The sequence below is a fragment of the Periplaneta americana genome, chromosome 3, assembly GCF_040183065.1.
Source record: "Periplaneta americana isolate PAMFEO1 chromosome 3, P.americana_PAMFEO1_priV1, whole genome shotgun sequence".
NCBI lineage: Eukaryota > Metazoa > Arthropoda > Insecta > Blattodea > Blattidae > Periplaneta > Periplaneta americana.
The window spans coordinates 17,215,947-17,239,305 of record NC_091119.1 but is presented as its reverse complement, the minus strand read 5'-3'; the positions used below and the strand labels follow the sequence as shown (position 1 = coordinate 17,239,305).

Sequence of the window (23,359 nt, the reverse complement as noted above, 5' to 3'; positions counted from 1 at the left end):
GAATTCCCTGAGTGTCTAGAGTCTGGAAATTTGTATGAATGTGATTGTGCCGGGTTAATTAATATTAATTAACCAATCATCACATATATAAAAATACATCAGGACTGTCGCTGGGCAGTAACCTGAACAAACATTTCAGCGACACATTGTTGACAAATAACTCCATCTGTTAGCACAACCATAAAGCATCTAATAGATGCCATAGAGTTACCAACAACGAAAAAAAAAAACGAAACTTTTTAGAAAACTACAGCACCTATCACGATGGGAAATGTCTCATTCGAGTCAAGAAATTTGCAAAATTGGGTAATTATCGATAAGTACCGGTTTTGGTTCCTTTAATGAAATTAATTTTTTAAAACTTTTGGTTATAAATGATTGATTAATCAATAATTTATATTTAAGTGTTAAAAGTAGTGTACACAGGATTCAAGAAGGACTTTTTGATTATTATTTCAAGTCCGGACCTTCAGTAAATCAGTCCAAATGAAACATTAACTACTGAACATTAAAATATTTAACGACTCACTAAAATGCGAGCTTCTCACCAATCAAATTTTCTTAAAATTTAATGAACAGTTAGATGGTAAATGTTACGTTTTATTTAACGACGCTCGCAACTGCAGAGGTTATATCAGCGTCGCCGGATGTGCCGGAATTTTGTCCCGCAGGAGTTCTTTTACATGTCAGTAAATCTACTGACATGAGCCTGTCACATTTAAGCACACTTAAATGCCATCGACCTGGCCCGGGATCGAACCCGCAACGTTGGGCATAGAAGGCCAGCGCTATACCAACTTGCCAACCAGGTCGACTTGAACAGTAAGCAATGGCTCATTACGGATAAATAATTGCGACCTATGAATTTTTCATAACTATATCAGAACATCATTCTACGAAACCACAGTCTACCATATCGCAAATTGTGTACAGTATTAGAAAACAGTTTTGTTATGTCTCTTGGTAATGGAAATGTTGAAATTTAGACAGCGATTTACATGTGTGTTGTCTCCGTGGACTTCAAGCCGAGCAGCTATATATACCTCGTCGCGCTGTTGACGTCACAGGTTTTTGGTGGCGCAGTAAGTAGCGAGCTGGCTTATCATGCCAAAGACCCGAGTTCGATTCTCGGCGAGAGCTATCTTTTTTATTAACGTAACTAATTTTTATACAGGTCACCTTTCTTCATTTTTATAGTGGAACGAATTATTTCGCAACTCTGGCTCCACTTGGAGAATTTAAAAAACTCTTGGGAGATGAATTTTCTTCCCGAAATACAACAAAGATAAACAAACAAATTAAAGAAAAATAAAAAGAATACACATGTTGATGTAATACTTTGTCCACATGCCACCGGCGTCTATCACTGCTAACACTGGCTGGCATCTTCGGGGCATTGAGTCCACCAGATCGCGGAAATAGTTCTGGTCCTCAGCGAGATCTTCCCAAGTAGCCAAAACTTGATCCCACAACTGATCTGGACTTCTAGGTGGGTTTTCTCGATATTTATCAATCCTCTTTTTCATGGTTTTCCATGAACCGTCTTTGAACGTTTATGGCGGTGTTTACGGGGTGGTTATCCTGATGGAAAATTAAATTTCCTTGGGAAAGAAAATGATTAGACTATAAATTCCATGAATCCTGTTCTTTCGCTTCTGTTTTAAAGCCAGTGCAAACATACCTTATCGCTAGCTGTAATATAATTCTAATAAATGAAAGTTAATATACCAGTTAAGTTTTGTTATGTTTGAATGCACATTATGTATTAATTTGCTAATATTTTTTAGGTATAGTTATAATAACCATTTTCATATGTTAATATAGGAACTCTGTTGTATGTTACCTAGTTGACTAGTTTCAGTTTTGTCTCAGCTGTTTTATGATATTCTAACCTATGATCAATTTCTTCTTAAATTTTGAATACCACGATCTTCGTGGCGTGGTATTTTTCGTGAATTTTTGTGTCATTCAAATTTTCAAAATGATCTTTTCTTAAATGTTTAACATTATCTCCAACTGACTCTTAATTTTCGAGCAGTTCCAGATACAACAATAACTGGGTCGAAACATTCCGCCATTTTATATTGCAACTAATGAACCATTAAAAACTATTTAAAGACGGAAATTTCTATGACTAAATTTAATGATAGTTTTGCTGGTTCATTAGCCTAAGATGGTTGGTGAGACATAAAAATGATTTAATGAACCAGTAAATAAATTAATGAATCATTAAAACCTTAGTGAATTTATTTATTTATTTATTTTATTGGGTTATTTTACGACGGTGTATCGACATCTAGGTTATTTAGCTTCTGAATGATATGAAGGTGATAATGCCGGTGAAATGAGTCCGTGGTCCAACACCGAAAGTTACCCAGCATTTGCTCGTGTTGGGTTGAGGGAAAACCCCGGAAAAAACTCCAACCAGGAAACTTGTCCCGACCGGGATTCGAACCCGGGCCACCTGATTTCCTGGTTTCGCAGCCAGACGCGCTGACCGTTACTCCACAGGTGTGGACGCCTTAGTGAAGGTTGGTGAACCCGGCTCCCAATGTGAAAACACTTACAAGGGAAACTTTTCATCGCACAGTTTTCACATTTTAACACAATATAGCTTATTTTGTATCTCATGAAAACGACAATAAGAAACAACCTTGAAAATATGCGGAAGTTGCTTCTAAAGGGAGTAAATCTTAGTTAAAAGTCACTACAAGCCAATGGACATACTGCGATACAATACCATTATACCATTGTTTGCACAGCTCAACCGGTTAGTGACGCGCCTTTAGAGTAAAAGTCCCGGGTTCGATTCCCGGATACTCTTTATTTTTTGCTTTTGTTTAAACAAGGACGTGTAGAGAGCAGGACTTCTGAATACCGAAAGACACTATACTGGAGAATTACCACAGTAGTTTTGAACCGTGCCGTTACGTTAACCACCAAATTTAACTACATACACAATGTTGCCAACATAAGAACATGATTTTGGTCTATGGTGTCGTTAGAAGGAGAAATTTGTTTCTTTTTCTATCTACCTCCTTCGTTCTGAACATTACTGAGAGATAGCATCACTGTTACTCTCATCTATTGCAATGATTTTTCCCTGGACTAACAATTACTTCGTTGTCATAACCTACTTTAAGATCTTACTTACTTACTGGCTTTTAAGGAACCCGGAGGTTCAATGCCGCTCTCACATAAGCCCGCCTTTGGTCCCTATCCTGAGCAAGATTAATCCATTCTCTATTATCATATCCCACTCCCTCAAATCCATTTTAATATTATCTTCTCATCTACGTCTCGGCCTACCTAAAGGTCTTTTTCCCTCCGGCCTCCCAACTAACACTCTATATGCATTTCTGGATTCGCCCATACGTGCTACATGCCCTGCCCATCTCAAACGTCTGGATTTAATGTTCCTAATTATGGCAGGTGAAGAATACAATGCGTGCAGTTCTGTGTTGTGTAACTTTCTCCATTCTCCTGTAACTTCAAACTTCTTAGCCCCCAAATACTTTCCTAAGCACCTTATTCTCAAACACCCTTAATCTGTGTTCACAACCATACAGAACAACCGGTAATATAACTGTTTTATAAATTCTAACTTTCAGATTTTTCGACAGCAGACTGGATGATAAAATTTCTCAACTGAATAATAACAGGCATTTCCCATATTTATTCTGTGTTTAATTTCCTCCCGAGTATCATTTATATTCGTTACTGTTGCTGCCAGATATTTGAACTTCTCCACCTCTTCAAAAGATAAATTTCCAATTTTTATATTTCCATTTCGTACAATATTTTCGTCACGAGACGTAATCATATACTTTGTCTTTTCGGGATTTACTTCCAAACCTATCCCTTTACTTGCTTCCAGTAAAATTCCCGTGTTTTCCCTAATCGTTTGTGGATTTTCTCCTAACATATTCACGTCATCCGCATAGACAAGCAGCTGATGTAACCCGTTCAATTCCAAACCCTCTCAGTTATCCTGGACTTTCCTAATGGCATACTCTAGAGCAAAGTTAAAAAGTAGAGGTGATAGTGTATCTCCTTGCTTTAGTCCACAGTGAATGGGAAACGCATCTGACAGAAACTGACCTATACAAACTCTGCTGTACGTTTCACCGAGATCTTACTACATAAATATTTTCTTTTAGTACATTCAAAAGATCGTCGTTGTACTGCACATAAATCTTGCACTTGACTAACAGAGTGATTTATTTAAGGATATAGTCGCGAATTTTACTACCACCATTTCGATTGTCTTCTGTTTGACACGGCTCGGTACGGCCCGGTGACTAGTGGCCAGGGAGTAACGTCGACTATCGACATTGCTCTGCCGTGGCTATTATCCAGTTGTTCCCTGAAATAAATATACAGATCTCTAGCTGAACGGACAAGAAGTTTGTTGCTGTGCATCTACTGATCTTTCAGTTTGTTTACTACGCACGGTGCATTAGATCTTGAATTGGAGGCGATTTTGGTGGCTAGATAAATTCGTTAAATACAACTCGTGACTTTTGCAAACTAGTGCATGATAATTTTGGAAATTTTGAAGAGACAACACTATTGCGGAGTACTTGTGTAAGAACTTATTACACTTAATAATTAATAATACAAATGTTTCAAATGTGACACTCTAGCATTTATCTGTTGTAGCAGAGCCTTTCTTCAGTTACAAGCCGGAGCCATACGTAGGCAACACTGTAATTAACTGTCAAGCGGAGACCTACGATCCAGAACATGTGCTGTAATGCCGATTTTCAATGTGTGTCGATGGAATTATGTTCGCGGTCGTACCAAACGTTGGTTGTTGATATATTATAAACTAAGTGCGTGTTGGCGATAAAAACAAGACAATAAATGAAAATAAGGCTGTAGTCTTTAGCAATTTTTACGGTTATTATTAATGACAAAGTGATTGACAATTCTTCTAAATATTAAATATTGTTTGAACTACACTTTTATAGTCTTAATTGTGGTTTGTGGTGTATCAGAATTCTAGCCAATTGTTGGGTCTCGCCTGGTAGAGCCCGGACGAGAAGTTATGGCACCGGCGCGAGAGACGCATTTTAGTTCGTTTGCTTGGACTCGCCCTCACACTAAACTGGAGGGGTGTTGGGTTAGTTGGTTACTAGCATTCCGAGTGTTCAGATCGTTCTGCTACTACCGCTATTACTAATACTGAAAACATTATCCTTCTGACCGCCCTCATTATGGCATTGTCTAAGGTGTGAAATCATAGAGTAGTTCATAGTCAAGGACATGAAATAGCATGCAATGTATGGAAATTCATGTCAGAAGAGGCTGTAAACGGAATACCAATTCCATTGAAAAGCGTGTGTGCAAGAGTAGTGGCTGTCACTGGTATTTCAAAGCGAACCTTGGCAAGAATCAGGAAAGAAGGGAAAAATATTGAGGCAGGAACAGCAGATTCTTTCTCCAGTCCGGAAAAATCACAGCCGAAGAAGAAAATTGTTGCAGCTGTAGACAGTTTTGATGAGGAAGTCATAAGAAGACTCGTCTATAATTTCTACGCTACGCATAAGAAGATGCCGACTCTGCAATCGCTTCTTCCAAAAATGGATATCAGTGTATGATTATGGGAAGAAAGAGAATAATTACATTGAAATTGAGCACGTGATGGACAGTATTTTTAGAACATTTCCATAAACTTAGGGACATCTGATTCCAGCACAGATCAGTCGTCTGATTCGGACGGAGAATAAGAATGTAAAGATGGAATAGCGGGCGTAATTCCATTAGGTACCTTCGGACTCTTGAGTAGGAAAGTGGTGACACTAAGGTAAGACGAATGTTTTTGGAAAGAGATGAAACTGGTATGCCTGCCGCTCTGAGCTTGAGAACCGTAACCCAAACAACCCCCACTCCTCTACCCTGCTGGCCGACAATTTAAAACTTCGCGCATGTTGGTGCCATAACATCTCGTCTCAGCTCTATATCAATAAAGATACGCCATTGATTTTCAAGTTAATTATAAACAGCTGTTTTGTGATCCCATAAATGATGTTGCAGTTTTGTTGATGATTCGGAATGTCTGCTATACGTCAGAACTATCTATAATTTGTAGATGCATAAACTCAATTTGTTGGTTTTCAAGATTTATTAATATTATTTATTTTGTAATAAATTAGTTATAAACATGTTTCTTTTCACTTCGTATTTACAGGATTTAAAGTTCACTGAGTTTACGCTAATTGGTACATGCGTATTATGGTGAATGTATATTTATTCATTTTTTCATAGATCTTTATACTTGGCCTTGACCTATTTAAAATTATCTTTAAAAATGTATAACAAATAATTTAGAATAACAGTATTGTTATGGTGACTGGCGAGGTTCAAACTAAAACTGGCTTCCTGTGCATCTGAAATATTTATAAGAAAGCACGACAGATAATCACATGAAATCAAAATGTATATGATATCCTAGACCTTTCACGTCAGAGATGAAACAACATAAAGCGGCAAAACATTGTCAATTTACTACCCTCATAATGGTTAATTGATTGGAATAGGGTATTGCAAAAGTACGTCGTTATTTTATTTATTTTTGGTACAAGTAACATTTCTTTAAGCAATTATTTATTTCCCCTTGTATCATCAATAAAAAATATGTATGCTTTTAATTTTTTTAAGTTATAAGTGGCTGCATTCAAGTATTTATTTATTTTTTTATTGGGTTATTTTACGACGCTGTATCAACATCTAGGTTATTTAGCGTCTGAATGATATGAAGGTGATAATGCCGGTGAAATGAATCCGGGGTCCAGCACCGAAAGTTACCCAGCATTTGCTCGTATTGGGTTGAGGGAAAACCCCGGAAAAAACCTCAACCAGATAACTTGCCCCGACCGGGATTCGAACCCGGGCCACCTGGTTTCGCGTCCAAACGTGGTGACCGTTACTCCACAGGTGTAGACTTCAAGTATTTACGCGGTACTCTGGAACTCAAATAAAACACCATTTCGGATTCCGTAATAAATTACGTACATCAGTGCACTGAATCTTGATCATATGTGCTTAGTTTTGTATCAATTAATGTCGAAAATGTACTTGTGACAACGAAATCAAAGCACTAAAACGTCAAACGTCATGCCTTTATTTCGCCTCCGCCCGCCTCTACTCAGCGTTGCCAAACCTACCCATGCTCCAGCTTGTAACTGAAGATGGCTCTGGTTGTAGCATATGCGACAATATGTGCTGTTTTGATCATCTGTTCAGTAATGAAACCTTTCACTGCCGTTCATTGCAGAATGAAGTGGTTTTGTTTGCAAGAAAATGAATGAGAAACACTTTGATTCGATAGGTTTAGAGCAGCGATCATCAGAACACTGCACTCTTGGGCTAGCTAGCGGAATCGATAATCGGTTCCGGAACAATTTTTCCTTGAAATTATTCAAACCTGCTCTACTGAAGCTAGTACCTGAAAGCCAGATTTGCATAATTTAAAAAAAATGTAATTTTAAATAGGCCAAGACCAAGTATTAAGATCTATGAAAAACTGAAGAAACATACCTTCAACATAATACGTAACAAAACACATCATTATCTATTAAGTATGCGCCAATTAGCGTAAACTCAGTGAACTTTAAATCCTGTACATACGAAATGAAAATAAACATGTTTATAACTAATTTATTACAAAATAAATAATATTAATAAACACCTTGATAACCAACAAAGTGAGTGTATTCATCTACAAATTATAGCTAATTCTGACGTATAGCAAGCATTCCGAATCTTCAACAAAACTACAACATTTATGGAATCACAAAACAGCTGTTTACAATTAACTTGAAAATCAATGGCGCAACTTTATTGATATAGCAGGCGAGATCCAACAATTTAGCTAGAATTCTGATACACCACAAACCACAAGTAAGACTATAAAAATGTAGTTTATACAATATTCAATATTTAGAACAATTGTCAATCACTCTGTCATTATTAATAACCGTAAAATTGCCAAAGACTGCAGCCATATTTTCATTTATTGTCTTCTTTTTATCGCCAACACGCACTTAGTTTATAATACATCAACTACCGCGAACATAATTCCATCGACACACACTTATATTGTAACATACTGGAAATCTGCAATAGCACCAATACATGTTATGAATCGTAGGCCTCCGTTTTACAGTTAATTACAGTGTTGCCGACGTATGGCTCCGGCTTGTAACTGAAGAAGGCTCTGCGTCATTGTTACAATCAATATATACGGCCAGCTACGTTTCATATTGTATTAACAACAAAATGTATCAATTTTATTATGAATAAAAATGTAAATATAAAATTGTATTATAAATACGATACAGAATTGAGAATTGAATATAAATGAAACATTTCTGTATCTCTATTTCTATTGTTTCTTAATCGAAGTCCTCGTAACACGATAATATCACAGTCTAGTATATACAGTCGCGAAGCTCAATACGTAGTAAATATGCAAACATTAGATAGTTGCTCACCACTAGGATCGCTAATATCGCCTCATTACAGGCAATACAAAATAGAACCGTCACAGTCTATTGTTTCTAGCACCCTCAAAACTCAAGCTTCGTGACTGTATATAGTAGATTGTGATAATATTTCAAATCGATAGCGACTTCGACTTGGCATTTCTTTTGCAGCCCAATGTACGTCTAAACTGAATAGTAGGTCCATCGATAGATCGGTATTCTTGTGCCCAGAGAAAGAACGATGAAATACTTCGCTAAAAATAAAATTATAATCTAAAGTAATTCTAAAATCTAAATGAAAGAAGTCGAAAAAAAATGGAAAGATATACTGTGGCCTAAAAACTCGTAATTTGGAACGGAAAACTTTAAATGTGAATATTTAAAATATTAATATTACTATTATTATTATTATTATTATTATTATTATTACTACTACACCACCACCACCAGCACCACCACCACCACCACCACAACCACAACCACCACCACCAGCACCACCACCACCACCACAACCACCAGCACCACCACCACAACCACCACCACCACCAGCACCACCACCACAACCACCATCACCAGCACCACCACCACTACCACAACCACCAGCACCACCACCACCACCACCACAACCACAACCACCACCACCACCACCACCACCACCACAACCACCACCACAACCACCACCACCACCAGCACCACCACCACAACCACCATCACCAGCACCACCACCACCACCACAACCACCACCACCACCATCACCACCACCACCACCAGCACCACCACCACCACCACCACCACAACCACCAACACCACCACCATCTATGACTGTATGTAAACGGATTTTTACTGCCATAATATCTAGTTCTGTAATATATTCCTTTACTTGTGAGATTATATTCATATATATTAATTCTTTTTTTTAAGTTAATATTTGTATACTAGAATGTATTTTCCTCTTTGTGATTATGTATTCAGTCTCTTTTTTATTATATTTATTTTATTATTATTTTTTAAGTTAATACTGATTGTGTATATGTATTCAATCTCTCTTTTTATTTTATTATTATTATTATTATTATTATTATCTTAAGTTAATTTTTGTATACGGGTATGTATTTTTCTGTATGTGATTTGATCCTGCTTGAGTGGAAGAGAAGGGCTGATGACCTTAACTCTGACAGGGAAAATAGAACTATTATTATTATATTCTGTTAGTGATAGAATTAGTTCCCATTTTCCCCCGTTTTCTACCACAGCTTTACATTATTTTTATTTGTCCGTGTTCATTTGCTATCTCATATTATTTTTATTGGAATTTCTGGTTCGAATGCCTATGTATATCTTGGGTGTAATCTAGAATCCTTCTGTTTCTCAGAAGAGATTGCCTTTGATTAACCACGTACTTGAAACCTTATCATAGATGTGTTAAAAAAAGAACAGCTACAAATGTTTTAATGCATTCGTTTTTTTACGACTTTCTTTTTCTGCTTGTATTTCTCAGTATGAACTGAAAAGCAGTGGTATTATGACTAATTGCGTTATTACAGAATGCAATTTTCTAGCTTCAGTTCTTCTATAAAAACGATTTCTAAGATACGCAATTTGCCAGAAGTGCAAAGAAATTACGTCATGAAATTTCTCTACTCTTGACGGTGCAGTAAGTGTTTCTTGGTTGCTGTTCATTCAAAACTCATCCATTGCATTTCATTCTAGTTAATAAGGCTAGCGTGTATCGCATTTTGACTCTAGCTTACATTCTAAATGAATAAATGTAATAAAAGCATTTACTATACCTTATGGATATTTTAATAATTTTATCATAATTTGTAGTCTTTTTTTTTTTTTTTTTGCTTACTGTTTTGGTTAATAAAGTTTTAATTATCTTCATTTCTTTTTGTGCCAGTACAAAAGGGGTTCTTCCTATTCCATAATGTTGATAAGTTCGTAATGATTCTGTAACGAATAGTCTTCTTGCTTGCACACTCATTTTCTTTTCATCGCTGTTTTTTTTTCTTCCAAATTTCGTTTGTATATTTCTCCTGAAGTTTTCGTTATAATATTAGCGGATATTGTAGGGTATTCAAAGAATCCCTGTAACTGAGTATTTTAACAATGTCACCACCCAGACTCTCATGTAGATCTCTTTTCAAAAATGAAAAGATTATGACAGTCTACAATCTATATATTTTTGATCTTTTAATGTATGTAAACAAGAATGTTACTAATTATACAAGTATAGTAGATCTGCATCGCTATGAAACCAGAAATAATGATCAATTAAATGTACCACATGTCAGGTTGCAAAAAACACAATCAAGCTATGTAATTACTGCAATAATAGTACATTATGCAACGAGCCTATAATGATAGTAATTAAGAATCGAGTATGGATATTTATGAAACGAGCGCAAGCGAGTTTCATAATTTTCATACGAGCTTCTTAATTACCATTATAGGCGAGTTTCATATGACTTTTTATGCTCGACCATATTTCTAACTTGAAATTACCGGTATTCAGATGTATACATTTTATTTGTATCTGACAAGATCGGAAGTGACCTTGTTCTAGGTCGTGAATTGTGAGATGTGCGCAGACGCGAAAGTATTGATTTTTTTCCGAGGAACAATAATGTCATTGACCTTGACGTAGTCCCGTTAAACTTGACAATATTATAATATTATGACCTTGATTATTGAATTCGACATTGAAAAACGAGATGACAAATTGAATTTATTTGAATATTATTTACAATTAACGCTAATTATTATAGTAACAGAACATAACCTTCTGCGACAGTATTGGATTTCCAGCCTCCGTGACTTTTCGCTAATTCTCTTTCGATTGCATGTCCGAGAATAATCGATACTTGCGGTTTTATAACGGTACAAAGCTGACTTGTCATTGGCTGAACACATGTAAGCTGAGTTATCATTGGCTGAAGACCTATACTTTAATGAGTAGGTGTACTTTATGACATGCATTAAAGGACTGCTACCAGGTGTATAATTACTACATTTCGGCATGGTCGAGCATAAAAGTATATAATAAGGTACCTACAAATAAAAAGGCATATAATGAAACACAATTTAAACTTCAGATTAAGAGATGGCTACAAAATAATCCCTTTTATAATATGAATCATTTTTTTGAAAATGATGTATTTTAGTTAAATTTTACTATTTTTTATTCTTTTAATATTTTAAATATTGACACATTGTTTATATATTATTACATTGACGAGGCCTCTTGTACCTTCAGGCAAATAAAGAATATGAATGAATATGAATATAAAACTTCTTTGCTTTTATTGGGTGTTAATATGATATTTGAATTTTCAAGAAATTTGTTCTTATTTATAAGAATTGTAAATATAATTGAGAGTAAAATAAATTTAATACAATTTAACGTTGCATTACTAGTTATTATTTTTCCTATATTTTGTATTGAATATACAGAGAGGGAGGGAACGTTTTACATTAATTTACAGAAATAATAGATCAAATCAGTGCGAACAAGTTTTGTCTATAGTAATGTCACAAAAGGTCTGAGATTTGCCTTAATGGGCCTTAATCTCTTCACACGTATGACTTTCAGAATTCAGAAAATATTATTATTATTATTATTATTATTATTATTATTATTATTATTATTATTATTATTATTATTATAGCCGTCATCTTTATAATATAAAGTTTTTCCAGAAGTAAGAGGTATCGTAACTTCAATTGTTCATATTTTCTCCGTTTCCGACACAATAGTAATATGCGTTACAAGAGCGGTATGTTGAAGTTTTCATGTTCGAGAAAAAACGTAGTTGAGCTTTTTTAATTTCCGAGAATTGAAAGAAAACATACCGCTCGTGTATCGTACATTATTTTGTGCGAAGATCGTTTATTACATACCTGAAAGAGGAATTTCTAATTAGTTGCAATGAAATCTCCATCTTGGTTTCTGTTCAATGACGGCAAATTTGCAAAACAAAAATATCTATCTTCAACATTGTTGCTTTAAAATGTTTTCTGTGTTTATATACTCCAGCAGGCCGTGGTATAGTCTGTCTTTTTTTTCCCCCAGTCCATAAATGCGAACTTAAAACAAACGGTAAGGTTATGTAATGATTTATTTTTCATTTTAATATTTTAACAATATTATTTATATAACATATTGCAGTAATAACATCGGCATCTGGAATCTTGTTGATTTTTTTACGGTTTCCTTATTGTTACTTGTATCAGGAATGCAGTAACTTTAGTGGAGTTGTAGAGTTTACTTAATTTTTGCAAATATTTAAAAACAATAATTAACAGTGCAATTTAGGTGAAATTGCAGTGGTAAGTTTCCAATTTATAATTATTACTATATTGAACGTCTCTAAAAATAATATGTTAGAAGCCTAAAGCAGTAAAATCAATATGTCACTTAAGCGGTAAGAAGAGGGAAATTGTTATGTGTGTTAGGTTGGGAATACTGAATGTGGAATTTTAGACTTACCGCGGATTGGTTTTGTGCGGAAACCAAGCAAATACGCACGATCTCGCACAAAATATTTTCTCCATTTCCGACGCAAAAGAATTCTGGGATTGGTTTATTACACAAGAAGTGGGATTTATTTGCATCGTGTTAATAGTAGAAACTTTCCTGTAAGTTAGCCTGCAACCGTAGATTATTGGTTCGTGAAGGAAAGAGTGTTCTTGAGCAAACCTACGGCAATTATTTGAAGGATTCCATCGCACACACTATGGCAGGTATTGCAGAACACGAACATAGAGTTGTTGTATACAACATTGGAGAGAGTCTGTTACTTGTGCAAGAACAAAATGGTGGACACATACAACGTCTACGACAAAGTTATGACAGTGAGTAAAAAAATTTCATTTCATGTGTCATATGCCAGTGCCAACAACTTCTTTAAATTGTGTAAAACATGAAGAAAATATTAGCAATAAAATTAAAGTTGCCTCTTACTCATTTACAAATGGCTTTTAGGGAACCCGGAGGTTCATTGCCGCCCTCACGTAAGCCCGACATCGGCCCCTATCCTGAGCAAGATTAATCCAGTCCCTACCATCATATCCCACCTCCCTCAAATCCATTTTATTAATATCCTCCCATCTACGTGTAGCCTTCCCAAAAATATTTTCCCCTCAGGTCTTCCTACTAACATTTTACATGCATTTCTGGATTCGCCCATACGTGCTACGTGCCCTGCCCATCTCAAACGTCTGGATTTAATGTTCCTAATTATGTCAGGTGAAGAATACAATGCGTGCAGTTCTGCGTTGTGTAACTTTCTCCATTCTTCTGTAACTTCATCTCTCTTAGCTCCAAATATTTTCCTAAGCACCTTATTCTAGAACATCCTTAACCTCTGTTCCTCTCTCAAAGTGAGAGTATAAGTTTCACAACCATACATAACAACCGGTAATATAACTGTTTTATAAATTATAACTTTCAATTTTTTTAGAGCAGATTGGATGGCAAATGCTTTTCAACCGAATAATAACAGGCATATCCCATATTTATTCTGCGTTTAATTTCCTCTCGAGTGTCATTTATATTTGTTACTTTTACTGCAAGATGTTTGAATTTTTCTACCTTTTCAAAGGATAAATTTCCAATTTTTGTATTTTATTTCTCAGGGTAAAGTTGCCTATTTCCGTAATATCCTTAATCCCGTGACATTTTTTTAAAAATTGAATGTCAGCCAAATCTTTGCCGTTCGATCCTAGCCCCAGACATCTTTCTGTAAAGAGTGCATCTTTCGCCAATTTTGAGACATCGGTGAACTGCATAGTAAAATACCCAATCCCGTGACATTCAGTGAAAAAAACGTATCACGGAAATAGAAGTATCACGGAATTAGGCAACTTTACCCTACTACCGTAGAAGTGGGTAAAGTCAATAGGTGGGTGTATAATCGATCATTTGCGATTTTTACTGAAAATTATATATTTTCTCAGTTACTTTTAAAATTTTGTTATACTGACTTCATTGCCTGATATTGCAAATGTAAGCGAGAGGGACAACAAAAAGCCTGCGAATGCCAAGAATGGGAACACTGTGTAATTACCGTTGAAGTGAAAATTGTTATACAAGTATTCAACTTTTTCTCTTAAATGAAAACAAAGTCTTACAAACTCTAAATTATCGTCAGCAGTGAAAGGGGACAGGAAGTATACGTAAGTATTTTTCGTTGAGATTGTTCCTGAAATAATAGTTTGCAGTTCTTAAATGTTAGTATTGAAACTTATTGTTTTAAGAAAACTTGTACCTTTGTAGGGTTAAGTCGATCATGCCATCGACCTACTCGAAGCAGATAGGACCAGCAGGAAGAATAAATTTTTCACTGAAATACCTCTAACTAAAACTTAGAAATAGAAAATTGACATAGTATAGCTTATATTGATGGGATAGTGGGGAAAGAGGAAGGCGAAATTATGGTGAATTTCTTGCATATGAGAAGCACTGCCAAAGGAACATATTTTGTACACCCCTCTGTACCTGACTAAGGGAACAACGAATTTTCTAAAGTGACTGAGGAGGGGAAGATTTCAAATAACATCTGATATAAACCTAAGCAATGTTGAATTGCATTTTAGATTCTAATTGAAGTGTGGTATTTCACTGTAAATTTTGAATTCTTAAATCTTTGTTTGTTGGTATGTGAAATATTAAAATGTGTTTTTTATGTTTTATAAGTTGGCAATCATAGTCATGTTTGTACAGTGGAGACCTATAGGCCTAATTGTATCGAATAGTATGATATCAGTAACAAAAGATACACTATATAATGCTATAGGCATATATTGTAGATTATTATTGTTTTTTACACCCCTTATAACAAATGAACTATATGTAATAGACTTAATTTGTTTTTAAAAAACATAAACAATGATCGACTTTACTCCGCAATATTTTAAAAACGATCTTAAACTAAAAATTCAATGGTGATCGAGTTTACCCAATTTAAGCAGGTAACTTCGATCACAAGTCAAATAAAAAAAATCAGTTTTTTTATAGATTGCAGTTCAGTTCTTCTAACGTGCCTTCATAAGTGAAGGACATGACTACAAAATGCTATTTTTTGAGGAACTTCGCTCCATTGCATAACCTGAATATCATTAAAAAATTGCAAAATTTTGATCGACTTTACCCTCTTCTACGGTATGTTCTGGTCACGAGACATAATCAGATAATTGATCTTTTCGGGATTTACTTCCAAACCTATCTCATTACTTGCTTCAAGTAAAATTCCCGTGTTTTTCTTAATAGTTTGTGTATTTTCTCCTAACACATTCACGTCATCCGTATAAACAGAAATGTAACCTGTTCAATTCCAAACCCTCTCTGTTTTCCTGCACGTTCCTAGTGGCATATTCTAGAGCAAAGTTAATTTTGAGAAACCCTATATCCAAGATAACAGGCAGGGTTTGGAATTGAACGGGTTACATCAGCTGCTTGTCTATGCGGATGACGTGAATATGTTAGGAGAAAATCCACAAATGATTAGGAGAAAAAACGGGAATTTTACTGGAAGCAAGTAAAGAGATAGGTTTGGAAGTAAATCCCGAAAAGACAAAGTATATGATTATGTCTCGTGACGAGAATATTGTACGAAATGGAAATATAAAAATTGGAAATTTATCTTTTGAAAAGGTGGAGAAGTTCAAATATCTTGGAGCAACAGTAACAAATATAAATGATATTCGGGAGGAAATTAAACGCAGAATAAATGTGGGAAATGCCCGTTATTATTCGGTTGAGAAGCTTTTATCATCCAGTCTGAAAGTTATAATTTATAAAAGAGTTATATTACCGGTTGTTCTTTATGGTTGTGAAACTTGGACTCTCACTTTGAGAGAGGAACATAGGTTAAGGGTGTTTGAGAATAAGGCGCTTAGGAAAATATTTGGGGCTAAGAGGGATGAAGTTATAGGAGAATGGAGAAAGTTACACCCCACAGAACTGCACGCCTTGTATTCTTCACCTGACGTAATTAGGAACATTAAATCCAGACGTTTGAGATGGGCAGGGCATGTAGCATGTATGGGAGAATCCAGAAATGCATATAGAGTATTAGTTGGGAGGCCGGAGGGAACGAGACCTTTAGGGAGGCCGAGACGTAGATGGGAAGATAATATTAAAATGGATTTGAGGGAGATGGGATATGATGATAGAGAATGGATTAATCTTGCTCAGGATAGGGACCAATGGCGGGCTTATGTGAGGGCGGTAATGAACCTCCGGGTTCCTTAAAAGCCAGTAAGTAAGTAAGTAAGTATATATATATATATATATATATATATATATATATATATATATATATATATATATCTTTATTCAGTTCCGCTTAACAGACTTAATTCTCGCTGTTACCATTGTTAGGAGTTATTTTTAGAATTTATTTCTGTTTATCTTGTTACTTTTTTGTTGTTGTTGTTATTATTACATTGTTATTGCTGCTGTTATGCGGAACAAGTCGGTTTAGGATGAGTGTTTTGTTACGAGACGGTCGAGTGTTCGACTCCCGGATGTCGGAGTGACGAGTATTGCTGCTGCAGCTGAGCTTCTTGCAGGATTATGGAATCACTTCCGCCGTTATTGCACTGAAGGGGCCGGCATATAATACGGAACTGGGACGGGTCTCACCGGTCAGTCTGCGGCAAGCGGTCTCCGTTAGCGCATCATTCTCGCAACAATGCAGTGCAGGTCCACGAAAGCGGCGCTGGTGGCGCTCGTGTTCTTCGTCCTCAGTGGTAAGTCACAGTCTCAAGGGCACTCATGTGATTTTTCTGGCGTTCAGACTAGCGTTTCTTTTCTTACAGGCCTCTTTTTTCATCTCTACATTGAGTCGTATTACTTAACAATACAGGAAACCTCCTTCGAATCCAAGTAATACATCCTAACTCACTTAAATTAAAGTAATTTGTACTTTCGCCGTTCCGCGAATAAAATGTAAAATTTCATTGAACCGAAATCTACTTACGAATTTCAATCAAAACAGCTGTTTTTAATCTATTTGTAGACAATTTTACTTTGACCTTACCCTGATTGTGTGTTTGTGAGTGTGTAGTGAAATTTACGATAATATGATCAATGCCTGAAAAAAATAATATTTCATACTTGTACACTAGTGTTCTTTTTATAAATAATATTTCTACCCACATACCTTCAATATACATTTTCATATTTCAACGAATAAAATGTAAAATTTCAGTGAACCGAAACCTACTGACGAATTTTAATCAAAACATCTGTTTTTAATCTATTTATAGACAATTTTACTTTGAACTTATCCTGATTTTGTGTTTGTGAGTGTGTGGTGAAATTTACGATAATATGATCAATGCCTAAAAAAATAATATTTCATACTTATACACTAGTTTTTTTTTATAAATAATATATCTACCCACATACCTTCAATATACATTTTCATATTTCAACGAATAAAATGTAAAATTTCAGTAAACCGAAACCTACTGACGAATTTTAATCAAAACATCTGCTTTTAATCTATTTGTAGACAATTTTACTTTAACCTTATCGTTAGTCAAACAATAAGAAGACTTAAAAGGACCAACGCTCTTGACCTTCCATTCATTTTTACTATAACTATTTAAAACATTGTTATTTTTCTTTTGGAGTGTTGTCATGAGATAACATCTCCACTCATGTCACATTCCTTTATAATATTTACTTATTGTCTATTGTAGACAGATTGTAAATGTGGCATAAGTGTTATTAAAAAAAGAAAAAACCTTATCGTGATTGTGTGTTTGTGAGTGTGTGGTGAAATTTACGATAATATGATCAATGTCTAAAAAAAATAATATTTCATACTTATACACTAGTTTTCTTTTTATAAATAATATTTCTACCCACATACCTTCAATATATTACAGTAATTAATATAATAATAATAATAATAATAATAATAATAATAATAATAATAATAGTAAACACATTTTCATATTTCTACGAATAAAATATAAAATTCCAGTGAACCGAAACCTACTGACGAATTTCAATCAAAATATCTGCTTTTAATCTATTTGTAGACAATTTTACTTTGACCTTATCGTGATTGTGTGTTTGTGAGTGTGTGGTGAAATTTACGATAATATGATCAATGCCTAAAAAAATGGTATTTCATACTTATACGCTAGTTTTCTTCTCATGAATAATATTTCTATCCACATACCATTAATAGAATACATTAATAATAATAATAATAATAATAATAATAATAATAATAATAATAATAATAAACACATTTTCATATTTCAACGAATAAAATGTAAAATTTCAGTGAACCGAAACCTAGTGACGAATTTCAATCAAAACAATTGCTTTTAATCTATTTGTAGACAATTTTACTTTAATCTTATCCTGATTGGATGTTTGTGAGTGTAAGGTGAAATATACGATAATATGATCAATGCCTAAAAAAATGGTATTTCATACTTACACACTAGTTTTTTTCTTATGAATAGTATTTCTATTCATATACCATCAATAGAATACAGAAATTAATAATAATAATAATAATAATAATAATAATAATAATAATAATAATAATAATAATAATAATAGTAGTAGTAAACACATTTTCATATTTCTACGAATAAAATGTAAAATTCCAGTGAACCGAAACCTACTGACGAATTTCAATCAAAACATCTGCTTTTAATCTATTTGTAGATAATTTTACTTTAATCTTATCCTTACTGTGTGTTTGTGAATGTGTGGTGAAATTTACGATAATGTGATCAATGCCTAAAAAAATAATATTTCATACTTATACACTAGTTTTCTTTTTATAAATAACTAGTGGCATGTGCAGCGAATGCTGCAAACTAAGTTCATTAGACGTTCAAATAAACATTTTTCACATTTATTTTCAATGAAGAATACCAGACATTCTGAAAGTTACTTGCTTCCATAACAATGAAAGATACTCTCTCTCGAGCCAATACTGAAGAGAACTACGCATATAAATATCTACACCACACCGCCATTAAATATATGAAAAAGACTCAACCCCACTTGATTAATAACTATAAAAATATTTGATTTTAATAACATTATTATCTTACGTAAGTTTTATAGCTTTCAGTAACATATACTATATAGCCGCCACTCAGTAAAATATAGAAATCAAAATCTAATTTAAGTTATTCTCTACAACTACAACTCACTTTCATATCATCAATATAGCATTAATATGTATAATTAATGAAAAATAGTCACATCATGGAATTAACTGCAATAATATTAATTCATTTATAATGGTAATAATGTCATCAAACCACCTCAAGTTTTGTAGTTTTTAATATCCAATACACATATGTACCCAGAAATTACACACCACAGAATCGAACCTGTAAATTATTTTTAGTAAGTTAAGTTTTTAATAACCAATTTAATTTGAGCTCTAAATATGTCAGCATTCTTGCAGATCATGGCCGTCGTGTAATATTGTTTACTGTAGTGTGTGCTTTGTTTTATTCTGAAATGCAATTAGCTAGTTCTCGAAACTGACGACAGATGGATTTTGAAAAATAGGAAAATTATGTTGAAAAATTGACATTTCACTGAAAACTACTATTTTTCTGAAAAACTTTGAGTTCCAGGCTTCAAAATGAGGGGTCATTTATTAAAATCCGTTCAACCGTTTTCCCGTAATTTCCATTACCAGTTCAAATTATATATAAATAATATTTCTATCCACATACCTTCAATATAATACAGTAATTAATAATAATAATAATAATAATAATAATAATAAAAATAATAAACACATTTTCATATTTCAACGAAAGTTCACGGTGTAAATCTCTCAGCACAAAAATTTCCTTCGCTTCTGTCAGCGGTATCAGTGTGTTTGGGAATTTAGTATGTGTTGTGATACTGACGAAATTTGGGCAGTAATTAAAAAATATTTTTGCTATTAAGAAATCTTCACGTGCAAGAAGAATCATGTCTCTTGACTTGCTCCATTATCAGAGGAAAATATGTGAGAAAAAGATTAAGTAACTACGTTGAGAATATGAGAAATTAGTTTAAGTTACAAACTAATCTAGAAAATGCTTCAACTTCATGGACATTGTAATAATTCCATATGAGTATTATTTTAATAGTTCCAGTAAAGACAGTTTTTATTTATTCAACAAAGCACGTCTTATAACAATATAGTACACGTCAATATTAACGTCACTAATTTTTTGAAATCCTGGCCTCAGACCTGGTCAGAAAGTGACGAAGTTTATGAGAGTCTTTGAATTGTCTGAAAACTTACGTGATAGTTAACATTTTGAGCCTTACCTTGAAGAAAACACAGTGTTTCACTATCTGCATCTGCTTAATTTATAATATTGCTTAATGAAACAAACTAAAGTAAATGTGGGTATGTATGTATACGTGTATGTTCTCTATACAAATCTACACGCTTTGACCGATATGTGCCAAAGTTTGCACATTTAACCTTCATAACCAGGAGAAAAACATAGGCTACATTAAAATTGTGCAAATAAACGTTTAATTAATTAAGAATAAAAAAATAAAAATAAGTACGATCAAACATTCATGTGTAATACCAAAACGCAATCTTCTGCAGTCAATTGTTTTTTATTATTGTGTGTTGTATACAACATCGACTTTCACGAGGCCATAGAAATTATACCATGAAATTAAGTAACATTGTTGATACACATCATGAAGGCTAAAACTAGATAATTCATGCAATTAGTATCTTTAAGCAGTCCAGGACCATATTATGGATTTCTCGATTTAGTTTTAGATAGTGAGCAAACTGTGTTTTATCCAACTGAATTTTAGAATTTTTTCAAACTATAAGGATTGCTACCACATAATTTACTTAATACTGAATAACTAGAAGTAGCATTGCGAAATATTGACCCACCAAAATTATGCACTAGCAAGAATTGGTGTGAAGAACTCATGTGAAACGTAATAGAAGTGGCAATATTAACTGGAAAAACAAAAAGGAGATGTTTTTATCTCACGTATTGCTATGATATCCATTCGATAATTTCAGTGAGTCTGAAAAGTATTTTTCTGGTACATAATTAGCAAAATCTTAGTAAAATGGACTAGCCGGATAATAATAAATGAATGAATCTTGAAGCTAATAGTCATTGTGATATAATGGAGGAGACCAGACGCATTCAAATACTGTTATTTTAAATCTCTAAACTATTTTGAAGAGTTTTCAAAATATTGTATATAGTAAGTGCTGTGAAAAGGTAAATACTTACTGACGAGTGTGCAAAATTCACTCTTAATAGTTTCATAAAAATGCACAAGGGACACGATAGCCTACATTAATATTTATATTTGCACTTCTTCACTGTTTAAATATGAAACTACATAATGTTACAGAACATAGTATTGTGTTTCTTTAATGCTATTACGGAATATACTTCATATTATCATTATTCATTGATTCTGGTTCACGTTAACACTTTGTTTAAAAAACTAAAATTGTTTAACGACACGTTAAAAGTGTTAAAAATTGTTGTAGTTCGTAGGACGCTGAAGATGACGCAGCACCGGCGTCGAAACGGGCCGTCTGTCTAAGGTACATAACTTTTTTTTTTTTTTTTTTAATTTTAACACCTTTAATGTGTCGTTAAACAATTTTAGTTTATTTTCATCATTATTATTATTATCATTTCCTTCCATTCTTTCCTAATAACACTGCTATTTTAGAGACTTTATTAATGACACAATGCAATGCCATAAAATTTTCTTCACGATGGAAGCCTAAGTGTAAAATAGCGCGGATCTTCGAATAACTAGAAGCAAGTGTCTTAAGCTCCAAAATAAAGAGATTTGGAATGAGGTCTATGCATAGTGTTTACCAGAGGTCTGCATCGGACATTTTCATTCGAGCGCCAAGTAGTTCATAGCATAATCCGATAGGTAGCGCACATGCATGATGGGTAAAATTGTCGCGAGCGATAAATCCTCGAACGGTATAAGCCGAGCGTTAGACATTCGTTCTTGTTACTGTGATGAACTGTGTAGTAACATCATAGATGTTTATCATTTCAAAACTTTGCAGTGTTTAACTAACCTCTCCATAGTACAACTACAAAACTTGCTTTAAAATGTAATATAAATGTTGTAGGTAAATGTTTTTTTTTTTCCACACAGGAGTGATTTTGTTTTTGCCACATCTGATAGATGTTATTGGATGTAAATGTAATTATTATAAACGGAGAACACAATCACGATAATGCAAGAACTGTATCAAGTTTTCTAGTAATAATAATAATAATAATAATAATAATAATAATAATAATAATAATAATAATAATAATCTCTAATAATAAATGTATCAATCTTTGCGTCTGTAACAGTTGTGCAGCATGATTATTCGTTTTATTATATTTTCTGTGACGTTATCTCTGTACTGTACTAATATTGTTATTAATCTACTGCTATATCAATAATATTTTGTAAAACGTTTCTACATTGTCGCAGTATATAGGCGGAACACTATGTATGGACCTATCATATTATATATGTGGTAAATCAAATATTGAATAATTATTAATTAGCAATAATAACTGTATATCGAAGTTTTTCATACTATTTTATTTATAACTTCATGTTACTGTTTTGGTACGTTCCATTGACTGTTCCATTAAACGTTTGTCATAAACGCAGAAAATAAAGCCTTATTTTTACCGTGTGAGCAAAACATATGTGTATCTTATCTGTCGCCTTCCATACAAGACAAGACATGTCGGTGAGATGACCTTGTACTGTGCTTCTATTTATTACTAGCGTATCACGACCGATCGTATCTCACTCGAGGGTGCGACACTCGACCGAGTTCGAGCGA

The 23,359-nt window shown here is 33.9% G+C and overlaps 1 protein-coding gene across 1 annotated transcript in view; it reads left to right on the top strand.

Moving 5' to 3' along the window:
- The first annotated feature begins 17,133 nt into the window (after positions 1-17,133).
- The window catches only part of LOC138695808 (agrin), a 438,873-nt gene continuing 432,647 nt past the window's right edge, over positions 17,134-23,359 (top strand). The window contains exon 1 of the mRNA XM_069820038.1: positions 17,134-17,243. Coding sequence (XP_069676139.1) covers positions 17,186-17,243 — 58 coding nt within the window. The 5' untranslated portion in view covers positions 17,134-17,185. The remainder of the gene's footprint in view (positions 17,244-23,359) is intronic.